Consider the following 22,144-nt stretch of genomic DNA (forward strand, 5'->3'; position numbering starts at 1 on the left):
ACATTATTTTTTTTTCTTTGATTGCGTTTGTTTTCTGGCGTGTTTATGTAATTGAGAAGGACCAAGACATATTTCTCTTCTGCCCTGATGTCATCTTATTTACAATTTAAAAGCTAAGAATTTAAAATTAGATAGGGTAATTGAAACAAATATTACTAAAAGGATTCAGTTCTTTACTAATTTGCATGTGTTGGAGGAGTGTCACAGTGCATGTGTAGTCAGGGATCAATTTTCCAGAGTCCATTCCCTCCTTCTACCCAACATGGGTCTCAAGGATAGGATTCATTTTCCTCCGCTTGGTGTTAGGTACCGTTACCCTGTGAGTCCTCTTTACACCTCCAGATGCTGTATTTTAACTCAGGGAAACCTGCACATGAAGCAAAATTGCAAATGGCACTTTTCTGGGAATGCTTTCCTAGAGATACCTTCTGTGAACACAGAAAAATGTAGCTGCCTGGGTTGCTGGAGATAGAAACGGATTCTAGCTTAGGCAAAGCGAAGGCAGAAGTGTGGTGATAGCTAAACGGTATAGCTTCTAATGATGATACTGCCCTCCTGCTCTGGCAGGCTGGCACTTAGAAGCTACAGAAAGTGACATCTCGGGAATCTGTGAGAAAGCCTACGAATAGCAAGCGGTAGAAGAAACAAGATCTCAACAGCTCTTTGTGCTTTGTGCTGCTCAACCAGTTAGCCCTTGTGCTAGCTTGCAGTCCCCATCGGTCCTTGGATTCCATCGTCTGTCATTCCTGAAGATTTAGAGTGGAGAATCTGTCAGTTCTGGGGAAACTAACTTCTGAAAAGTTAAAGAGCTCCCTCCAGGAATGCCTAGCCATGGAGACGATGTAGATGCAAGGATATCTTCCAGGGTTCATGGTCCTTGACTCATGGTGAAAGGCTTTCTCAAGACTGAAATGGGCATTAGAGATCAGTCCACACAGCCTTGGTTTGGCACCTTTTGGATAATTAAGAGTACTGCCTAGAGCTTAAAATGTCCTCCTTCCAGAAAGATCATTTTCAGTTCCATCAGTGACCACACTGCTAGACAGATGCACCACTCCCCCATCTCTAAAATCTTTGATATTATGATTAAATGATGGTCCAGTGTCTTCCTTTCTTGAAGAAGGATTCCCAAAGATTAGCGGAGGGAGGGCAGTCCGGGGCTAGGTAATAAACTCTAGCTGAACAGGATAGTTTTATGTCTTTCTGCACTGGCCATATTCAGAAGTGGCAGCCTGAATAAATTAAGTTGGATTTAATGGAAATATGTAAACAAGAAGTTGTGATCTTGGATGAGTCCCAAGGCCAACCAGGCAACACGAATGTGTTGTCACTTGGTAACAGAGATTGAGATGGTCTGAAATTCCCATCGCCTCCCCACAAACATGTGGGTTTATTTGTTTTTGAACAGCACAGTGGGCAAATAAATTTGCCTGTGTCCTGCCAGCAGGCTCCCCACCCCATCCCCCACATCTCATACCAGCCTTCAGTGTTCCATTGGCATCTGCACAGGACACGGGGCTCTCTACTCTTCTGTGTTATACAAAACAAACAAACAAACAAAAACATGGCAACCTCCAAAATAATTCTTTTGCTGACATTTAGATTTCTTTTTTTTTTACTGAGATCTTTTTTTCTCAAAATTAGAGATAGTGTTTCTTCAACAAATGTTTAAAGTTACTGACATTAAAATTTTATATGTGGCAGGCCCTAGACTAAGTCATTTGTCCACATAGTATCTTTGTTACAATTTATCCAGTTACCTTTAGAAGTTTATGGGACTTGATAGGTGTGTACAGTGCATTGTGAGCGAGGCAAGGAAGTAACAGTCACTTTCCCCTAAATACTTCAGATAATTACAGTCATTTTTGGAACAGTGCGATATTTCAGTGTGTATATACACTATGTACTGATCAAGCCAGGGGAATTAATGTTTCTGTTTCGTTATTATTGCTTTGTATGTGGAAGCTTCAGCCTCCTCCTCTTCAGCTGTTTGTGAAGCACATAATAGGTTATTGTATGCTATATTCATCCCCTCACTGTTCTGTAGAACACTGCCATTTGTTAGATCTCTCTAGCTATGTGCCCATTCATCAGCCTCCACATGTCTGTCCTCTCCACTGCTTCCCAGCAGGTAGTGCTGGAAATTCTATCCTCCAATGCATTTCTGTAGCAGTCCCATGTGGGAGGAAGCATGTGGATGTTTTTTCATGCTGTGCCTTAGCTTATTGAATGTGATAACTTCTGATTGGGCCTTGGGGTCTGCTTTCACATGCATTTTAGCGTTTTCTTCTAGTTCTGCAAGGGACGTCCTTGGTATTTTGATGGCAACATTATTGGCCCTGAAGATTGTTCTGGTTTCTATGGATATTTTATAACATTCTTTCTTCCAACCCAGGAACAAGCATGGACTTTTCATGCTGCAGTGTTTTCTCTATAATATATATTGAAAGTTTTGTGATTTTCATTTGTGTGGGTCTTTTAGCTTCTTAAATTTGTTCCTAGGTATCTTCCCTGCCCCAACTTTGTAGCTATTGTCATATACTTTGTCTCCTGGAGTGTAAGAGTTTGTGGTCTAGAGCCTCCTGTGCTCTGCCAGGTCATGTTGGGTCTATAAGGCTATAATATACAATCCCCTTTGCTAATGTGGTAGGGCTATGAGGTACCAGATTATGCACAGGTCTTTGACCCTAGAGGTCAGTGTAATTTAGACAAGGAGCTGCCTTCACATGATGGCATCATGATACAGCAGCAGGGAGATAGGGGTTCTTCCTCCAGTAAAAAACCACTGTGTAGGCTCTAGGTTAACTCCCTAGATGCTCTGCATGCTGATGACAACAGCGAAACTTTGCAGGAGCTGAGGTTGCCAGTGCCGGTGCTAATGAGCCTTGCTGGAACTCTTCCACTCCCGTTTTCCTCTGAAATGTCCCCATCTCCCATTGGGCAGCCAGGGTTGCAGTTGCTGTCTCCTTCTGCTCTTATCCTGCTTTGTAGTCTCAGGTTTCCAAAGCGTCTAGTTTCTGCCTGGATGAAGCTCACAGCTCCCTGACAGTCTCTTACCTCAAGGTAGAGCTATCATCTTTTGCTCTGGTTCCCTCTGGGAAGAGGAGGCAGGCCCTGAACTCCTCTATTCAGCCACCATGGAATCTCCATCCACAGGATCTCATTTTCATTCTCACAAAATGATAATAGTGACAATGGGTGAGAGAATGACACTTTCTACAAAAGCACATCACTTTTACTTGGCCCTTTTGTTTACAGTGAGAAAATGATTCTTTTTACCCAAAAGATAGATGCAATTCATTAAATGTTTTCTCCTGTCTGAATGTAGTGTCACAGGCCTAAGGTTTCAGTACTTGGGAGGTTGAGACAGAAGTATCTTAAGTATGTGGTCATCCTGGGTTACACAGTGATAACTTGTCTCAAAAGAATGAAACAAAAAAAAATTAATGCTAGCTTATTCTTCAACTGTGAAAATTCAATAATCAATTATTATGTGGAGAGAGTTTTCATCGCAGTGGTTCAAACATTCGTTTCCTATTAAGGCCCTCTTCTTGTGTTGTAGATAAAGCACGGACAGAGGACCCAACTTTCTCTAGTGCAAGGGGTTATCTGACCACTGGGCAGGAAGAGCTGATCCTCCTGCAGGAGAAAGTCAAGAATGGGAAAATGTCTGTGGATGAAGCTCTAGAGAAATTTAAACATTGGCAGATGGGAAAGAGCGGTCTGGAAATGATTCAGCAGGTAATATGATTTTCTGAAACAATCCCTCACTTATGGATCCCCGTAGACTCATCAAATGTTTAGTCTTCACAAGAAATACAGAAAACCGTTCCATTGTTTTTAACTAGCCACTAAAATTATGTTTGCAACAGTCAACTAAAAGTTTGACAATAATCTCCAAAATTTGCATTCTTTAGTTCATTTATGTGAACTCAGCCTTGTAATCTATACATCAAAGCTGATGCCAAATCAACTTATAATCCCCACCCCGAGTGCAGAAAACATTTGTTTTTATCTCATCGCTGAACTTAAGATGAAGCATCCATAAAGTAACAGGGGATTAGCATTCTAACTCAAAGGGACTCAAAGGGAACAAAACATAATTGATGTCACATCAAACATTTTGTCTTAAATATGATCAATTTTAACTTCTTTCTGCTTATAACACATGTCACCTATACCATCTTGGCCATTTTCAGTAAGAGGTATCCTGCCATATTCAACTTACCTTGTGGTTTTCCCACTCCTAAAATAATTTACTGTTCTATTATTTTCCATGGCAGGAAGCCTCCTTACCTTAAAACCCAGTTCTCAGGTAGCTGCTTTATTAAACACATTTAGTAGGCTAAGTTAGGATAAAATACAGGGAGCTAATATTAGCCAAATATGTTACTTCTACCAAAAGTTCATTTTTACTTTAAAAGACAATGCAATTTCTTAACAATAGTGAAATGAGTCACTATGATGAAATTTCAAACAATATGGCATATTGGCCAAAGCAGTGTAGGCGGGAGGACTTTCCAAACACATCTGAGATCATAGCTTATCAGAAATCACTTGCCTAGAAGGGCAGCTCTGGTTGCCAGTCTATGGTTGAAAATGGTCCAGGTTTCACAATACTAATCAAAGGCAATTATTTTTCCAAACAAATGCTAAAGAAAGTGAAGGGTGGCATTCTGAACCTATGCATTGCTCATGAGCAGAGCGACAACATCCTTTCTCCATCCTTATCAATACTGTGACCTTGACAGTCACTCTAATCCTAAAATGGGGTAAAATGCGCCCAAGTGCAAACCCACACAACTCATTTTGCTCCCAGGGATCACATATGCTTTATTATTCTCAACCCTTTAAGAAAATAAAATAAAGATTGCAATTCAGTTTAGTGTAATGCACCTTCTGAGGAATTACATCCCTAATCATTTCTTGAAGCACCTGGTTGTTTCTATTTGTCTGTGTGTTTATATCCATGAGGAAGCATTTGAGGCAATGCAGCCATACATGTGCTTACAGTCCCCCATACTTTATAGATTCTTTGGCCCTGAGGCAGAGGTGGTAACAAAGCTGAAGGCCGTGCCTTTCACCCTCCTCATTGACATTCCCAAGGCACGCAACTGCACTCAGAATATCTGCAAAGCCATGAAAATAACCCCCAGGAAAGAGGCCTTCCTGAGGACAAACAACTGCTCTTAGGTTTTCCTTTAAGAAAATTTATGGAGTGCTAGTATGCTTTTCATTTCTGCTGAAATAATAATCAATGTGCTAAGCGGAATATTTGAAAAACAAAGATCACAAATTTCTGAGAAAGGGAGTCTAGGTTCTCTGCAGTCTCCCCTGGGCCCTTTGTTTTTTAGAAGTAGAATCCCAGGAAAGGATATACCACACAGAGGCTCAAACAGTGTCCTGGCGTAGCTCTCCCCTCAGTGGAGGTCACACACGTGTGGGCATGCAACTAAGGTCTGTTTCCAATCCTGATTCATGACTGATTTAGAGAAGATAGGCTCCCTGCACCTCAGTCTCCATCTCTACAAAACAGGGTGATGTTACCATTTTACAGCTACTTCATACAGGAATTATACCATGTAGAAAGCCAAGGTTTTAAATCTCGGTATCTGTGACCTGGTTCTGTGTTCTCTGCTTTCATTAAGGAAAAGCTACGCCAACTGCGAGACAACATTATTGGGAAAAGGCCAGAAGGTGAAACTGCCTACGGTGAGTCAAAGTTGCCCACTGCTCTAAAGAGGTAATGTGACTGAGTAAAAAAAATGTAGGAATGGAGGATTCCAACAGACTTCAGTTCAAAAGGACATAGTTCCTCACTTCCCAATCTCTGAGCTGGAGACTTACTCTCTCTCGCTCCTTCTTTGCAAAGCAGGAGCATTCACACATCCACCCGGGAGGGCTCTGCTGACCCAGACTGACCAACTAGTGCTCACTTATTCCTCTTGATTGCATGTAACTTACAAATAAGATTATCTTGTTCCAATAGGTAGGTCATTCTTAGACAGTTAGGTCTCACAACTTTCCACACTGGGTCATTTTATTGATCTCAGCTTGGCCTTCTCTCAAAACCTCATGTTTCTTGGCAGTGTAGGTTTCCCCAGGCTAATAGTTAAGAGTTGGCCTGGGGCTAGGGAAACACCCAGGGTTAACAAACCCAATATCATTAAGACAGCAGATCTTCTCCAAATATGAAAAATAAATTTCATAATTGAAAGGAAGTTATTTCATTACTATATGGCCACTCTTTTCCCAAATCTTTTCTCTTGCAAAAATTAAAAACAATATAGCTTTTAGACTGTATATCATGTGGAGAGCCACTGTGTGGAAGTTATTCTCTTTGTCTTATTGTGTTCATATTTATTTTCCCAGAGAGAATTCCTTAAGCCTTCCTACAAATGTTTTCTAAGCTAAGAATATACTTTGTAAAATAGTTAACTTTATAAGCAAGGGATATATTTTTATATAACTGAGACCTACAAACTTACATTATTAAATGAAAGAACACCATATAAAACAACTTATAAAATTATAGATTGTATAAGAAATTTTACTAAAATATTATGTAAAATATTATCTATCACATCTAAAAAGTGCATATTGAATGCTAATGTTTCTTATAATGGCCATAGTAGATAGGTTTTATTCATAATCTATAAATAAGATAATAGGATTTGAGAAACTAGAAAAAAAAACACCAATTAGATTCTACCACACATTTTTGTTTGAATTCAAAAGTCAGCAGCAATGGCTTAACAAAGAAATAGTTCTCTTTCTTAGCCACAGTGGAACAAACAGCACCAGACACACACTCCCATTTTACAAAATACTAATAGTGATCAGAGACAAGCAAGTAACTTTGAAAGTGTACAATAAGGAGTCTATATTCTCAGAGGCAGGCAAGACTCACGCAGGGAATCTAACCAGGGCCCATGTCTTTGCCAAAAGAGCAGTGGCTGATCCTATGAAAGCAAGACGAGTCAGTCCTCTGACTTTGATAATGTGAAAAGATCAGAGTTGAGGCAAGTGGTTTTTGGGTATGCACTGAACTGAACAAGAGCAGACTCAGCCCTTGTAACCTCCCCTCCAATGGAAGAAAAAAAAAAACAAACAAAAAACATCTCATTGTGGAAGCTGTAGTGTATCATAGTGTGTTCCACAGTATACCCTTTGTCCACACTTTGCTTGCAAATGTTCATTGCAATAAGTTATTGGTCTGGTATGAGGCCTTATGCATCTGCTACTTTATCAATACTGGAACCTCAGTGGGATTTCTCTTGGATATCCTCTTATTGCCCTGTGTTGTGATATCCTTGAATCTGTAGGACCAATCTCTTCATGAACTCCAGCATTTCACTGAGGGGGTAGATGTTGGGTTGGGCCAATTCAAAGCCATGGATCTGGGCCTGCAAGGTTCCTGACCTAGTCAGCCTGCTCTTTGTTCTCTCCCTTTCATGTACTCAGAGCTGGCTCACAATCAACCTCTGCTGTGGAGAGGGGAGGTCGGGTCATATCTGGTATAAGTGGGGTGGGGAGATTAGTGGGTTAGGGTGCATGGTGTGAAATTCACAAAGAACCAATAAAAAGTCTTTTTAAGAAAGATTTGTAAAGTAAAAAAAAAAAAGAATGTTGCAGGTGCTATATAGGATCCACATTAGTATATATAGTTTCCAATCCTTCATGCCACGCCCCTCAAAACAAGAACAGAAATGGATAACTGTGTAGGCTGATACGTACTTTAACCTGTCTCACTATGGTAAGCTTTTATTATCTGTATGCATCCCCTGATAGCATACTGTATAGTGAAATAACTGTAAAACTTATTTTTAATAACAATACAACTTACTTTATATATATATATGTATGTATATATAAGAGTGGCCTCAGAGTCACACAGGAGGAATTAGGTCTGTGGCTGAGAGATGAGCTAAGTGTGTGCAATGTAACACCATGCAAAGAGCACAAGCTAGCAACCTCTAGGGCCCTGAATGGAGGAAGTGGGGGACAGAGAAAGGTTGAGTAGAGCTAGGCAGAGGCCCACTAGAAAAGCCTTTGCTCCTGACCTGCCAGAGTGGCCCCCATCTTAACGCTTCCCAGACCCCTCTAATGCCTGCTGGACTATGACCCTGACTTAGAGTAACTGAAGTTCAAGACATGCCTGGCAACTTCCAAAACCAAACTATAAAATCCACAGGAGAAGCAGAGTTTGTGCCTCAGGCCTTATGCAACACTTGGAGATTTCTGTTGGTAAATATTGAAAAAAATATATTGAAAAAAAAAGGCAATGAAATCAAACTTATAGAAGCGTGTCAGAAGCTAACCTGTGTACTGAAGCAAGATCCTATAGAAACTATAGGATACAAGTGATATATCCAGCCAAAAAAAAGGCTAAAACTTATACAATAATAAATAGGAATACATAGTGAAAAAAAGGAAAGCCATCCATAGTAAGAAACATATAGTTTCATGCTGACTTTTATAAAAGAGAACATTCAACCATCTCATATAACGATATGGAATTCATGCAAAAGATGTGACAAAAGAGTGACAAAAATAAAACATCATGAAAATGTTTGAAATAATTTAAATAACAAAAAATAATTAAAATAACCAAGTGGAAATTATGGAAAGTAACGTTAAAATAGAAGAAAACTTTTCTAGATGAAATCAGTATATCACATATAACTAACTGTTATTAACTGCTATTAAACATGAAGATGGATTAATACACTTTGCCCAATGTTATAAAAAAAAGATAAATCACATGTAGAGGAAAAGATTAAGGATATTCACTAATATATTGTTAGAATCAATGAACACTTAAAGACTGTATGGTAGCATCTTCAGTGAGCTACAAAAAAGAGAAAAGAACACTTCCAGAGAAAATATCCTTTAAACTTTTGGTGAAATAATCATGCATTTAGATAAATGTAATTTGTAATTAGAGGATTTTGTAGAAAAATGCAATGTAATAAACGTTAAGGAACTTTATATAGGTAGGAAAAACACAAATAAATTCAGATTCACATTAAGGGGATAAAAACACTGAAAATAGGTAAATGAGGTGTTTATAGACTGTTGTAGACTGTTTTCTGTATTTTGCTAAATTATTGTAATGGCAACTCTTTTAAGCAAAATTTGTACGTAAGTTATAGGCTAGAACATGTCACGGCGAAAGATATTTAAATGATACCACAAGGAACAGAGGCATGGCAGAGTGGAACTGGGTAAAATTCTATACATGAATGATAAAGTGCAAAGTATAGAATGTGAAGAATCAACTAAGGAACAGGGAGGGGTGGCTAAAATTGGAAGTATGAAGAGGAAGTGTAAGGCAGAAAACAGGAAGGAGGGCTGTTATCTCAAAGTAGTTTGAGGAATTGAACTTGTATACTTTGTTAACAAAACAACCACTTCGAAATAAAAATAAAGGATGAGAGAGACAGCTCAACAATAGGGAGCACTTGCTGCTTTTGCAAAGGAGCTGCGAGCCCCGCCCCCCCCAGCTTCCCAGCACCCACGGGGTAGCCTACAACTTCTGGCCCATCTGACAACTGTATGAATTTATTACACGTGCAGGCAAACACTCACATACATAAAGAAATAACAAAGACATGAACCTAGAAAATCAATAGAGGAAATTAGTCAGAATATTAAACACCATTTCATTTTGAAGAATAAACCATGAAAACTGCGAGACTGATATATAACAAAATAGATAAGCAAAAATGCAAGAAATAAAAGTAATAATGATAGTAAATTGAATACTATCAATAATTGTGTTCAATGTAAATTGATTAAACACTTAATTTTAAAATAATATGGTTTTTTATGCTGCACAAAATAGAACAACTAAATTTAGACCATTTAAAAGAACATTTATTTTAAATACAGGAAAGATAGCTAGAAAATGAAGGTCTACTACCAGGCCAAGGGACAAGAAAGCTATCATGGCCCTGTTGATACACCACAAGATAATCTAAAGATAAAACCCCTGGCAGGGGTAGAAAGATACATTAGCTCGAAATAAGGTTCAACGGGAAGATATGAGAGCCTAGATGTTTCTGTCATTTATGTTACATGCATGGTTGTAAGTATTGTTACAGGCAATGAAGCAAAATTTGGTAAGACTCAGAAATGTTTCCACTTTATTCTCAGTAGTTAGCCGAACATATGACAGAAATCAACAAAGTTGCAGAGACCTGAATCACAACTGATTCAACTAGTTTGACATGTGCTGAATAAGGCATGAAAACACGGAGCTTGCACTCTGCTTGGACAGCCTCTAAGGTGGACCACTGCTGAGCCATCAAAAAGTTTCATTACATTCTGGAAGAGCAAAACGCTAAGAGAAGGCTCCCTAAGTGTTGCAGATTCATTCCAATAGATTTAAGAACCAAATACAGTGATGCAGAATGATTCCCTGTTGTTGTGGGTTATTAATGTTTATCATTGATTTATCTTTTAGCTAAGCAGCCGTTCTTCCTAAACCAGTTGAATACCCAAATCAGTGCACAGAGACTAGGATGTATTTAATTAACCTGGAGCACAATGCTGGGCAACAGTTACTCCATCCTAAACCTCCAAGCCCGCATAATTTCCTGCCATTCAGATTTCACCCACTACACTTGCTTTAGTCATATCTTAGGTCCGGCGTATCTCTCCTCTTGGTTCCAAGACCTCTCCTCCCACTCACTTCCTTCTCCTCCCCTCCGGACCAGGATGTCCCACCCGACTCTCACCATTGCACAGCACTGGCTCCTTGTTTAATTGACAATTACAGAGAACACATGGTGGCATGTTTACACAAACTTGAGACAGGTGATGCTTGGAAGAAGCATCACAATGCAATGTCCGGATTGAAGCCAGATAGTGGGGGAGAGAAATCAGTATTTGAATGAACAAGGGTAAATTGTACACATTCCAAAAGAACGTTATACCAACCTGTCCCCCTTTAAGTCCAATAAAAGACTCCTTTTTTTTAATTTAATAATAAGCATAAAAGTTATGAAAACTATTAGGTAAGATTTACATATGCAATTTCCAGGTCACGTGCATTTGGCAACTTAGCAGAAAGTATCTGATTATCCTATCTTGGCAAATTCTATACCTAAATTAATGTATTCCCTACCTGAAAACATTTTTTCTTTAATTCTAAACAGCTTAAGCTTAATTGTGGAACTATAACTATTTGGTCTTCAACCCCACCAGAGACTTGAAAAGGAATAAAATTAGTACTAGAGTAAATAGGAAGTGAATGTTAGAAACTTCCAAAAAATAAAAAATTGACAGAGACAGTTTGCTGCCTGAATAGTCACCCATAACTCTCTATAACGCTGCAGCATCATCTTCAGTCTTCTGGCTCAGAATATTTTGACAGACATATATATGAAGCAGGAACTATTTAGGACTTGCTTACCCTGTCTTGGCAGAGTTCAGCAGTCAACTTGTCCTGCATTTAAGCTTGTCCAATTTTGGCAGATTCTGTCTGTCATGAAGTGAGGATATTTCTTTACCCAAGTGGCTCATTTGCCACATTTGAAGCCATTTCCATATGGAGGTTCTTCAATGCTCATCATCTTCTTTGAGGTAGATGGGGCGCTGCCAGGAGGTGACCTGTCTCATTGTCAAAGAATCTTTAAAATAATGAAGATATTTTTAAAGACCATATTCTGTAGGCCTCTCAAGTTTTCACCTATCTTTATGTAATCGTCTGTCTACAAAATCATCACAATGCAATGTCCAGATTGAAACCAGATAGTGGGGTAGAAAAATCAGCATTTGAATGAACAAGAGTAAATTGTAAACATTCCAAAAGAACTTTATACCAACATCTTGTATCAAATAAGAAATCACAGAAAATTCTTCTGAAGTGAAAGCTATTATAAACAGAATACTGAAAGTTATAGAATGAATCAAAATGCAGACCAGAGGAAAATTTAGGACCATAAAAGTAAAAAGAGTATACCTATTTCTATGTGACTTTTAAGAGATTATGATTTTATTTTTTATACTCAATAAACAAGACCTGAGTAGGAAGAATAAGGACCATAAAAAAAAGGAAATACAAACAGTTAAGTAAATGGGATTACACAGGGCTGTCAGAAAAGGGTATAAATAAGGGAAAACGTATCTTCTCAAGTTTGAAGTAAACAAAAAATGATAAATAAAATATGCTTTCCTCTAGGTTCATTTCTCCACATGGTTGTAGTAGAATATAAATATACTACAAATAGTCACAGGTTCCTGTTGTCGTGGACAGGAGTATCAGCTAAGTTACAAGGAGGCTGATATGAATCTCATGGGGGGCTTTCACATATAGAGGCAAAAGATAACAAATCGTGGCTACTAATGTATATATTTCAGATGAGTGAGTATATAATCATATATGTATATGTAATTCTGTCTGCATCTAGGATCTAAGAACAGTAACAGCCCAGCTCTTAAAACACATCTAAAACCCAGATCTTAGTTTACAAAAGCAAATGGCCAAGAATTGTGTAAAAAAACCAAATAAACAAACAAATGCTTGATATCATTAATATGCAGGAAAAAGACAAAGGAGCTTCAACAAGATGTCAATGAACAATTGCCAGGAACATGACTTAAAAAAGGCTGCCAGACCAACCTATGTATAGTTTAGAATGTAGAACTGGATGTACATGATTGCTGATGAAGGGTCAAACTATGTAATGATTTTGAAAAGGTCACATACATGCTAAAGTGTAAAAAAGACATATTCAAAGAGTCTATGGAAGTTTGATTTATCATATCTGGAAACAATCAGAACATCAACTAGTAACATACATAATTACATTGTACCTCTATTTGTGCTGTGATACCACCTACACAATGAAAATGAATAGTTCTCCTCTGCTCAGTATCAACTCAGCCAGTTTGCTGAGTGAAAGGTACTAGATAAAGTAGAGCACGCTGTAAGATTCGATTTTGCTGCCTTTCTAAACTACTACAAGCAATGCTAGGGTATAGAGAAGGCTAGCAGATCTGAGGCTGTGAGGGATAGCATGCTCATAGGGACTAACAAGGGTTCTGAGTGGCTGTTCTGTGTCTCGGAAAGCTGATGGACTGGTAGGCACATAGTTGACAGGTTTGTTTCACAAATCATCAGCTTGCATGCTTAGAAATGCTTAAACTGTATAACACACAACCATTTCTGGGGAAAGAAAAGCAACTTAGGTTTCTAAAACAAATGGAGTATTTCAGACTAAAGAAATTTCAATGCACAGAAAGCAGGATTCCATCTGTGGTCAAACAGGCTTCAGATTGTAACACCTCAGGACAGGTGTCAGGAAAGACAAAAGCAATGACGGGCTTCGGGTCGCGTAATATCGAGGGTAGGATTAGGCTTCTCAGTTTATGTTGTAAATTTAAGTCACCTTAAGTCTGATGACCCGAAGTCAAACAATAAAAAGAAGGTCTCTTAAGATAAATATTGAGCAAACCTCATGAAATTGTTTTTGTTTTGTCTTTTAGATAAACTCACCATTGTGCACCATCCAAGTGGTAAGTGTTTAGTATTGAAGGATTTAAACTATAACAAAGTTCATATTAAATGTTATTAATTGATGTAAACCCACAAGTTTTATGTCAGTGCACTTTGCATAGATCGCATGTATATGTGCAAAACCATCTGACATAAAAAATAAGTGTAAGATATCTCTGTAGCAGCCAGCAGTGTCCATCATAATGGAGAACAGGGACTTTGTTTTTTTTTGTTGTTTTTTTTTTCTTTTTTTCTTTTTTTATTTTTTATTTTTTTATCAGTTACATTTTATTAACTCTGTATCCCAGCCGTGTCCCGATCCCTCATTCCCTCCCAGTCCCTCCCTCCCTCCCTCATCTCCACCGTGCCCCTTTCCAAGTCCACTGATAGGGGGGACCTCCTCCCCATTCAATCAAGGACCATTTATGGATATAACCTAGAACCTCCACTCAGATGTAGCCTGTGGTAGCTCAGTAACCAATTGGTTTCCCAAAGTGAGGGGAACAGGGACTATTTCTAACAGGAACTCAATGACTGGCTCTTTGGTCTCCCCACCCCCAAAGGGAGGAGCAGTCCTGTTAGGCCACAGAGGAGGGCTTTGCAGCCAGTCCTGAAGATACCTGATAAAACAGGATCAGATGAATGGGGACTTTGTGATTTGATTAATTGTGTCCTTTGGCACATAACTTAAGCTCTCGGCCTTCATCTGTTTTTGTCTTTAATTAGCAGAGTATTCGATATGGCATTTTCAAACATGATTTGTCTTTGTTGACCTTTCTCCTCTCTCTCTGCCTACCATGGTGCCCCATTATACAGCACCGCCCCCAGGAGCCCCTTTCCATTTTCATAGCACATTCTCTCTCTCCTTTCCTCGGCACCTGTCTTTCCCCTTTCATAGTCCTTTTTCTAGTTTCACAGTCTACCCACATGTATGTGAAGGAGAGCACACACAGTTTTCCTGAGGATTCCTGGGTGGGGAGAGTTTTCATTACAAAGCCTTTCACACCCTTGGTTCAGTTTATTCCAACCTATGATTTTCTTTATTTTGTTGTTTGTTTGTTGTGAGGTTGTGAAATGTTTTCTCCAAATCTTTCTTAGAAACTTTGTTATTGGTATAAATGGAAGCTGGTGATTTATTTCTGTTGGTTTTGAATCCTTCACCATTTTGCCATGTGTTTATTAGATCTCAGAGTTTTCTGGAGGAGTTGGTATAGTCATATTGTGAAGAGGAATAATTTATCTTATTTTCCTATTTTAACCTTTTTATATCTTTATATTATTTAGTTTGTCTAGCACTTTGAATACTATATTTAAAAATCCCTCAGATTTTAGAGTAAATGCTTTCAAATTGTTCATATTAATTATAATATTGGCTATAGCTTTGTTTTAGATATACTTCAAAATACCTCATAATAAAGATATATAATAAATATAATTTACTAAATATATAACAAATATAGTATATATTTTTATGATTTTGAAGTATGTTCTTATTTCTAATTTCTCCAGTATGTGGACTTTATAAAATGTCTTTTCTGCATCTCTTGAGATAATCATGTGATTTCTGTCCTCAATTTTATCTGTAAGATATATTTTACATAGTGATTTTTATATGTGTGCAACCAGACTGAAAGTACAACCTACTTGGTCATGGTATTTGATTGATTTTCTTAATGTGTTTTTCAATTTTGTTTGTAAGAGTTTTAGTGAGTTTTTCATATACATCAAGGAAATTAATCTGAAGTTTTATTTTTCTTTTCTTTTTAATTTATTTTTATTTATTACCATTTATTCACTTTGTATCCCAACTGTAGCCCCTCCCAATCCTGCCTTCCCTACCTCTTCTCCTCCAATGCCCCTTCCCTAGTCCACTGATAGAGGTACTCTTCCCCTTCCCTCTGACTCTAGCCTATCAGGTCTCATCAGAACTGGCTACACTGTCTTCCTCTGTGGCCTGGTAAGGCTGCACCCGACTCAGGGGGAGGTGATCAAAGAGCCAGCCACTGAGTTCATGTCAGAGACAGTCCCTGTTCCACTTACTATGAAACCCTCTTGGATACTGAGATGCAATGGGCTACATCTGAGCAGGGATTCTAGGTTATCTCCATGCATGGTCCTTGGTTGGAGTATCAGTCTCAGAAAAGACCCCTGTGCCCAGATATTTGGGTTCTGTTGCTCTCCTTGTAGAGCTCCTGTCCTCTCCAGGTCTTACTATCTCCCCCTTCTTTCATAAGATTCCCTGAACTCTGCCCAAAGTTTGGCTATGAGAATCAGCATCTGCTCTGATACCCTGCAGGGTAGAGTCTTTCAGAGGCCCTCTGTGATAGGCTCCTGTCCTGTTCCCTGTTTTCTCTTCTGATGTCTATCCTGTTTTCCTTTCTGAAAGAGGACTGAGCATCTTACCCTGGGTTCCCCTTCTTGCTTAGCTTCATACTCACTTATAAGTGGAATTTAGACATATAATATAGGATAATCATACTAAAATTTGTACACCTAATGAAGTTTTCTTTTTACCATGTTTATGTTCAGTTATGGCATTAAGGTAATACTGCCTTCATAGATATGAAACTTTGTCTTTCCTTTGTATTTCTTGGAACATTTTAAGAAATATTGTTGTTAAAGTTTGGCTGAATTCAACAGTGAAACTTTTCAGTCCTGGGCTTTTCTTTGTGGATATTTTTGTCAACCTCGTTTATCTTTTCAAAGAACCAATTTTATTTTTTTCTGTGTATTGTCCCTTTATAGTGCCTGTTTTGTTTTGGTATTGCTCTAGTCATTATTTTTGCTATCTATTGCATTTAGGTTTAGCTTGTTGTTCAAGACCCTTCTGGAATACCATTAAGTTATTTGAGATTTCTTTCCTTTCTTTCTTTCTTTCTTTCCTTTCCTTTTTTTCCTTTTTTTCTTTCTTTCTTTCCTTTCCTTTTTTCCTTTCTTTCTTTCTTTCCTTTTTTCCTTTCTTTCTTTCTTTCTTTCTTTCTTTCCTTTTTTCCTTTCTTCCTTTCTTTCTTTCCTTTCCTTTTTTCCTTTCTTCCTTTCCTTTCCTTTTTTCCTTTCTTTCTTTCTTTCTTTCCTTTCCTTTTTTCCTTTCTTTCTTTCTTTCCTTTCCTTTTTTCCTTTCTTTCTTTCTTTCTTTCTTTTCTTTCCTTTTTTCCTTTCTTCCTTTCCTTTCCTTTTTTCCTTTCTTCCTTTCTTCCTTTCCTTTCCTTTTTTCCTTTCTTCCTTTCTTCCTTTCCTTTCCTTTTTTCCTTTCTTCCTTTCTTCCTTTCCTTTCCTTTTTTCCTTTCTTCCTTTCTTCCTTTCCTTTTTTCCTTTCTTCCTTTCTTCCTTTCCTTTCCTTTTTTCCTTTCTTCCTTTCTTCCTTTCCTTTCCTTTTTTCCTTTCTTCCTTTCTTCCTTTCCTTTCCTTTTTTCCTTTCTTCCTTTCTTCCTTTCTTCCTTTCCTTTTTTCCTTTCTTCCTTTCTTCCTTTCCTTTCCTTTTTTCCTTTCTTCCTTTCTTCCTTTCCTTTCCTTTTTTCCTTTCTTCCTTTCCTTTCCTTTTTTCCTTTCTTCCTTTCTTCCTTTCCTTTCCTTTTTTCCTTTCTTCCTTTCTTCCTTTCCTTTCCTTTTTTCCTTTCTTCCTTTCTTCCTTTCCTTTCCTTTTTTCCTTTCTTCCTTTCTTCCTTTCCTTTCCTTTTTTCCTTCCTTCCTTCCTCCTCTCTTCCTTTCCTTCCTTCCTCCTCTCTTCCTTTCCTTCCTTCCTCCTCTCTTCCTTTCCTTCCTTCCTCCTCTCTTCCTTTCCTTCCTTCCTCCTCTCTTCCTTTCCTTCCTTCCTCCTCTCTTCCTTTCCTTCCTTCCTCCTCTCTTCCTTTCCTTCCTTCCTCCTCTCTTCCTTTCCTCCTCTCCTCTTTTCCTCCTTCCTTTCCTCCTCTCTTCCTTTCCTCCTTCCTTTCCTCCTCTCTTCCTTTCCTCCTTCCTTTTCTCCTTCCTTTCCTTTCTTTCTTCCTTTCTTCCTTTCTTTCTCTTTCTGTTCTTTTGCTCATAGCTATAAAGTTTCTTTGAGGACTGACTTAGCTTTCTTTAACCAGAGAATGTGGTAGGGTATAGTATTGGTTTTTGTTGTTGTTTCTGGGTTTTTAAAACAAATTTGTCCTTGACCTCTTTAATGCTCCACTACCTATTCCAAAGAACATTATTCAGTCTCTGTGTATCTGTATCATTTGAGGTTTCTCTTGCTCTTTGTCTGCACATTTATTTATTCCACTGTGGCCTGAAAAGATAAAAAAAAATAGTCCCAAAGGGTTTTTGTTATGGAAGAATTCATTAGTGTCATATGATGTGATAAATACAAAGATCTATATAAATATTAGAATAAAGTAGTGGAAGTCTCCTGCTATTGTTATGCTGGTACCTATGAGATCTTTTATTTCTTTTAGTGTTTATTGTATAACACACAATATGCAGTGCATGCATATTTATGGTTGTTTTATCTGCTTAATGAATGTTCCCTTTGTTAATATGGAAGGGCCTTCTTTATCTCTTCTGACTAGTTTTGTTCTCATGTCTACATTAGCAAGCATAATTAATGCTATGCTTGTTTATTTATGGCCTCCATTGGATTGGTAGGTTGATTTTCATCCTTTCACACTTAGTTTTTTGATGCCTCTGCTAGAAAAGTGAACTTTTGGAGATGACAGATAATTGAATCTTGTTTCTAAATCCAGTCAGCCTGTGGCTCATTAGAAAGTTAAGAACATTTTTATTTAAAGTTATTGTTGGGAGGAGCTTGTTATTTCCTGCTGTTTTGGTGCTGTATTAGTGTCATCCTTTTCCTCCTATTGTGTTAGTATTGGAGGATTGTTGATTGATTGTGTTGGACAGAGTTGATTCCCCTACCACTTCTTCTTTGTGTGTTCTTGTGGCATGAATTTTTTCATATGTTCTCATGAATGAATCAGTCTCAGTTTTCCCTCGCAGAATTTGTAAGTGAGACATGTACATGTACATTGTTATAAACAATGATAATGGTTTATGGAACTCAGTTCTGATGGTTGAAAAATATAAGTTATTGATAGAAATTAAATTTGTGAAACACTAAACAAAGTGAGTCATATGATTGTGACAAATGTTGGGAGGGAAAAGAAGAGTTAGAAGTTAAAGGCCAGGTAGAGAGCTGTTGAACAACCAGCCTGAACCAGTGACTGTGAGAGGGAGGAGTAGAATTGCATGGTGTGACTGGGCTGAAAACGGGGATCTCATGGTAACAGAGCGGGGCAGCATAAGCTACCACTGGGGGAGCCTAGAAACCTGTGCTTTGCAACTGGCCTGTCCTAGCAGATATTGAGAAAAACAACAGGGTTTAATGAGGTAGCAGTTGTTACTATTAGGATTTGAAAGTCTATTTCTAAATAGAATTGACTCTTTAATGTTCAACTCAAATCGGCCTGCATGAAAATGACGCTCAGTACTCTCTTGACATGCTGTTGTTTTCTGTTTAATAATTTTCTGTGTCTTACTCTTTGTATTACTTTAGTTGATTAGTAGATGGATTATTATAAGTTATTAATTGAATAAATAGTAAAAGTTTTTATTTATAGGTAATACTGTCCATAATGAAAACATATTGTACAGTAGTCCCATCCACAATAAGGTAGGTTGTGTCCATTTTAATTTTTTTTTTTTAATGCAAAGGAAGACTTTCTCTGCTGGGGAACATAAAATTTTCCCATAATGTCTGCTCTTTAATCCAATGTAAATCAGAAAAGTTAGATAAGTTAGTGTTTAAAATCCATGAGCAATGACATAAGGAAATTTATAATTTAGGAAAAATGAAAATAAAACTCTTGGAGGGAACAGTGTGGCTAGATTTAGTGTGTCCATGAAAAATAAATATGAGAGGAACCGAATATATCTGTTCTAACAATATAAAGAAACGAGAATTTTATTCTGGAATGATAGTCCTTTTGGCCAATGTATAGGAAACTTATAGCCCCATAATAATGATTTAGCAAATCTGTAGCATTTCAGTCGTACATAAGCAACTGCTAAGAGCATAAGAAGAACCTTAGGCTGGGAGACCACAAATGAAAAATCAAGATCCTTCAAGACATCATAGTGATGTTCTCTATGAAGCCCACATTATTTTACCTATCTGCACACGTGACACAGGAAATGAGAGCTGTGCTCAAGAGTGACGTTGACCTTGCATTGCTTGCTAAGAATACAGGCTTAAAAGTCCTTGGCAAACTTTCTAATGAAATCATTTTAGTTTTCCAAAGTTGTAGTAACCCTCTCAGCCCTCTTGTTTCAGATAAATAATACATTAGGAAAGTCATTCACACAAGAATGAGTTAAAGTGCATGCATTTCTAGATTTTACAGCCCACTATAGAGTATGCACTATAGGCTCTTTAGTCACTGGAATGCAGAGTTGGAGGCTGCAGTGAAGTGCAAGAGTTTATCAAAATGCCTTATCAAAGAGCCTCATTAAAACCTGAAATATATATATGTATACACTTTTTAATACATATACGTTTAAGCTATATATGTATACTTAAAATACAAAACATGTATACTTACTTTATGAAATCCATTTTTGCAAACATGAGAAATGTTGGCTAAGAAAAGAGTGTACATTCCCAATGGTTAATGGTTTGCCCTTAAAATTGAAGCAAACTTTGAGCCAGACGTGGTGCATAGGTCTTTAATCCCAGCACTGGAGAAGCCAAGGAAGGAAAGGATCAGATGCCAGGTCAGCCTAGATGATTCAACGAGATCCTGCATCAAAAGGAATTAAAGCCTACGAGTCTGGTATAGCTGAGCTTTACTGCGAGTGTTTCCTTTAAGTTACAGGGCTGTCAGCCATTTACCTTACAAATGGATTTTTCCCAGGACCACGAAAGGCAGCTATGCTTTATCATGTTTCCTTGTTAAGGTTGAGCCTTAAAATGGAAAAGCCTTAATTCTCTATCACTTTTTATTATTAATTTGTAGTTTCCTGCTCGACTCCAGGTTGAAAAGGAGTTTGGTTTCTGCTGCAAGAAGGATCATTAAAGAAGGTAACACAGTAGCGGTTTCTTAGGAAACCTGAACTGGGCGTGTTGGGGGTTTCAACCAAGCATTAAAAGAAATAGGTGTCTTTAAATGTTTCATTGTCTTCTCTTGAAAGACTAAATACATGTGTTTTTCTGAGCTGAAGAAAAATGTTTCTTAGAAAGATTTATAGATGAGGTGATTTCAAGCTAGGTAATAAATGTCTAATTGATGATTCATCATTTCCTAATCCATTTCCTGTGATCTTATTTTCAGGTTATTATAATTAAAACTCAAGAATCCACAAACATTTTGCTGTATAGATGAAGTAAGCCTGCTTACGGAGTACCTGGTCTCCAGAGCTAATCCACCTGTATAAAGGACACAAGCATGCCTTTGAATTTCAGGGGGTGTTAGCACCACAAAATTTTGATACTATGCCACTTCTGATGGGTATAACAGATGATGGAGACATATAGCATTCTCTGAAAATCCATTCATTTTTACTACACCTTTTTCCTAGCTTTCCCATCTTGAAAAATTAAAGAAAAAAATTCATCAAAGTTAAATGTGGTCTAGCACCATTATGGAACCAAGCTATAGAGATCATTCTTCCCACTGTCCTTCTCCTTCAAATAAGAACTTATTATTACATATTTGCTCCTTCATATGACAATCTGCTGTATGCCTTTCTCACAGTTAAGGCCACAATGTTCTTGTTATAGTGTGTTTTCAGATAGCTTCTTTTAATTAGTTCTTATTTGCAAGTGCCTTTGAAATGTACTTTTATTTACATTTTCCATAGCTGATAATGTTTTGTTTTTCAGTGCTACGCAAGCACTCTGCCAGTAAACCCTATCTTCAGCCCTCTACGTTGTTTTCTGGAGTCATGTTGGCGTTATTAATTAATGGTGTGCAATGTGATATTCAGATCATGTATGCACCACACACTGGTTGCATTCATCTCACCCTCCCTGTCCCTGGGTCTTTACTAAAATGTCTCTCTCTCTCAAATTAAAACTTTTACAAATTGTGTTTCTTTTTATTATTAAGCACCTGTGATTTCATCCACCTATTTCTCAGAAGCAGTTCATCAGCTTAGACTGAAGTTTATCACACTGACTTTTCATGTAAAGTTCTACCAATAAAATGAATCTTTAAAACTATTTCTGATTCTCCAAAATGCATTTATCAAGATCGACCACTAAATTTTCCTTTTTGTCATCTTAAACTACCAAACAAAAAAATATAGTTAATTTCAGTAGATGGGACTGACTTAATAGGACAAATAGAAATGATTGCTTTTCTAGTTTCCAAACAGTGATAGGAGTGATAGGAATATCAGATCATGATGGCCCTGACCTAATCTATGGTTTAATCCACTGAGTAAACCATCAACATGGGTGGAATACAGGGCTTTAGTGTGTTGCTGGGGACAATCCTCTCATGTAGCCTCTGTTGCTTAAGCACCATGAGGCAAGTACCTTGCATTTTCTCTTGCACACACCCTTCCTCCGTGATGTTCTGCCTCACAGATCCAAACACCTAGAACCAGTGACCCTATACTGAGGCCTGTAAAGCTGTCTGTAAGTCGCCCGCCCCTCCTACCCTTCTGGGCCATACACTGAAC

The 22,144-nt window shown here is 37.8% G+C and overlaps 1 protein-coding gene across 3 annotated transcripts in view; it reads left to right on the forward strand.

Moving 5' to 3' along the window:
- The window catches only part of Bank1 (B cell scaffold protein with ankyrin repeats 1), a 274,453-nt gene extending 252,773 nt beyond the window's left edge, over nucleotides 1-21,680 (forward strand). For 2 of the 3 annotated variants that reach the window (XM_060392659.1, XM_021656994.2), the window contains exons 12-17: nucleotides 3,563-3,741; nucleotides 5,649-5,712; nucleotides 13,495-13,524; nucleotides 19,081-19,133; nucleotides 20,476-20,540; nucleotides 20,791-21,680. In XM_060392659.1, coding sequence (XP_060248642.1) covers nucleotides 3,563-3,741; nucleotides 5,649-5,712; nucleotides 13,495-13,524; nucleotides 19,081-19,133; nucleotides 20,476-20,535 — 386 coding nt within the window. In that variant the 3' untranslated portion in view covers nucleotides 20,536-20,540; nucleotides 20,791-21,680. The remainder of the gene's footprint in view (nucleotides 1-3,562; nucleotides 3,742-5,648; nucleotides 5,713-13,494; nucleotides 13,525-19,080; nucleotides 19,134-20,475; nucleotides 20,541-20,790) is intronic. The other variant, XM_060392660.1, reaches the window with a different exon arrangement.
- The last annotated feature ends 464 nt before the right edge of the window (nucleotides 21,681-22,144 follow it).

The sequence above is a fragment of the Meriones unguiculatus genome, chromosome 10, assembly GCF_030254825.1.
Source record: "Meriones unguiculatus strain TT.TT164.6M chromosome 10, Bangor_MerUng_6.1, whole genome shotgun sequence".
Classification (NCBI taxonomy): Eukaryota; Metazoa; Chordata; class Mammalia; order Rodentia; family Muridae; genus Meriones; species Meriones unguiculatus.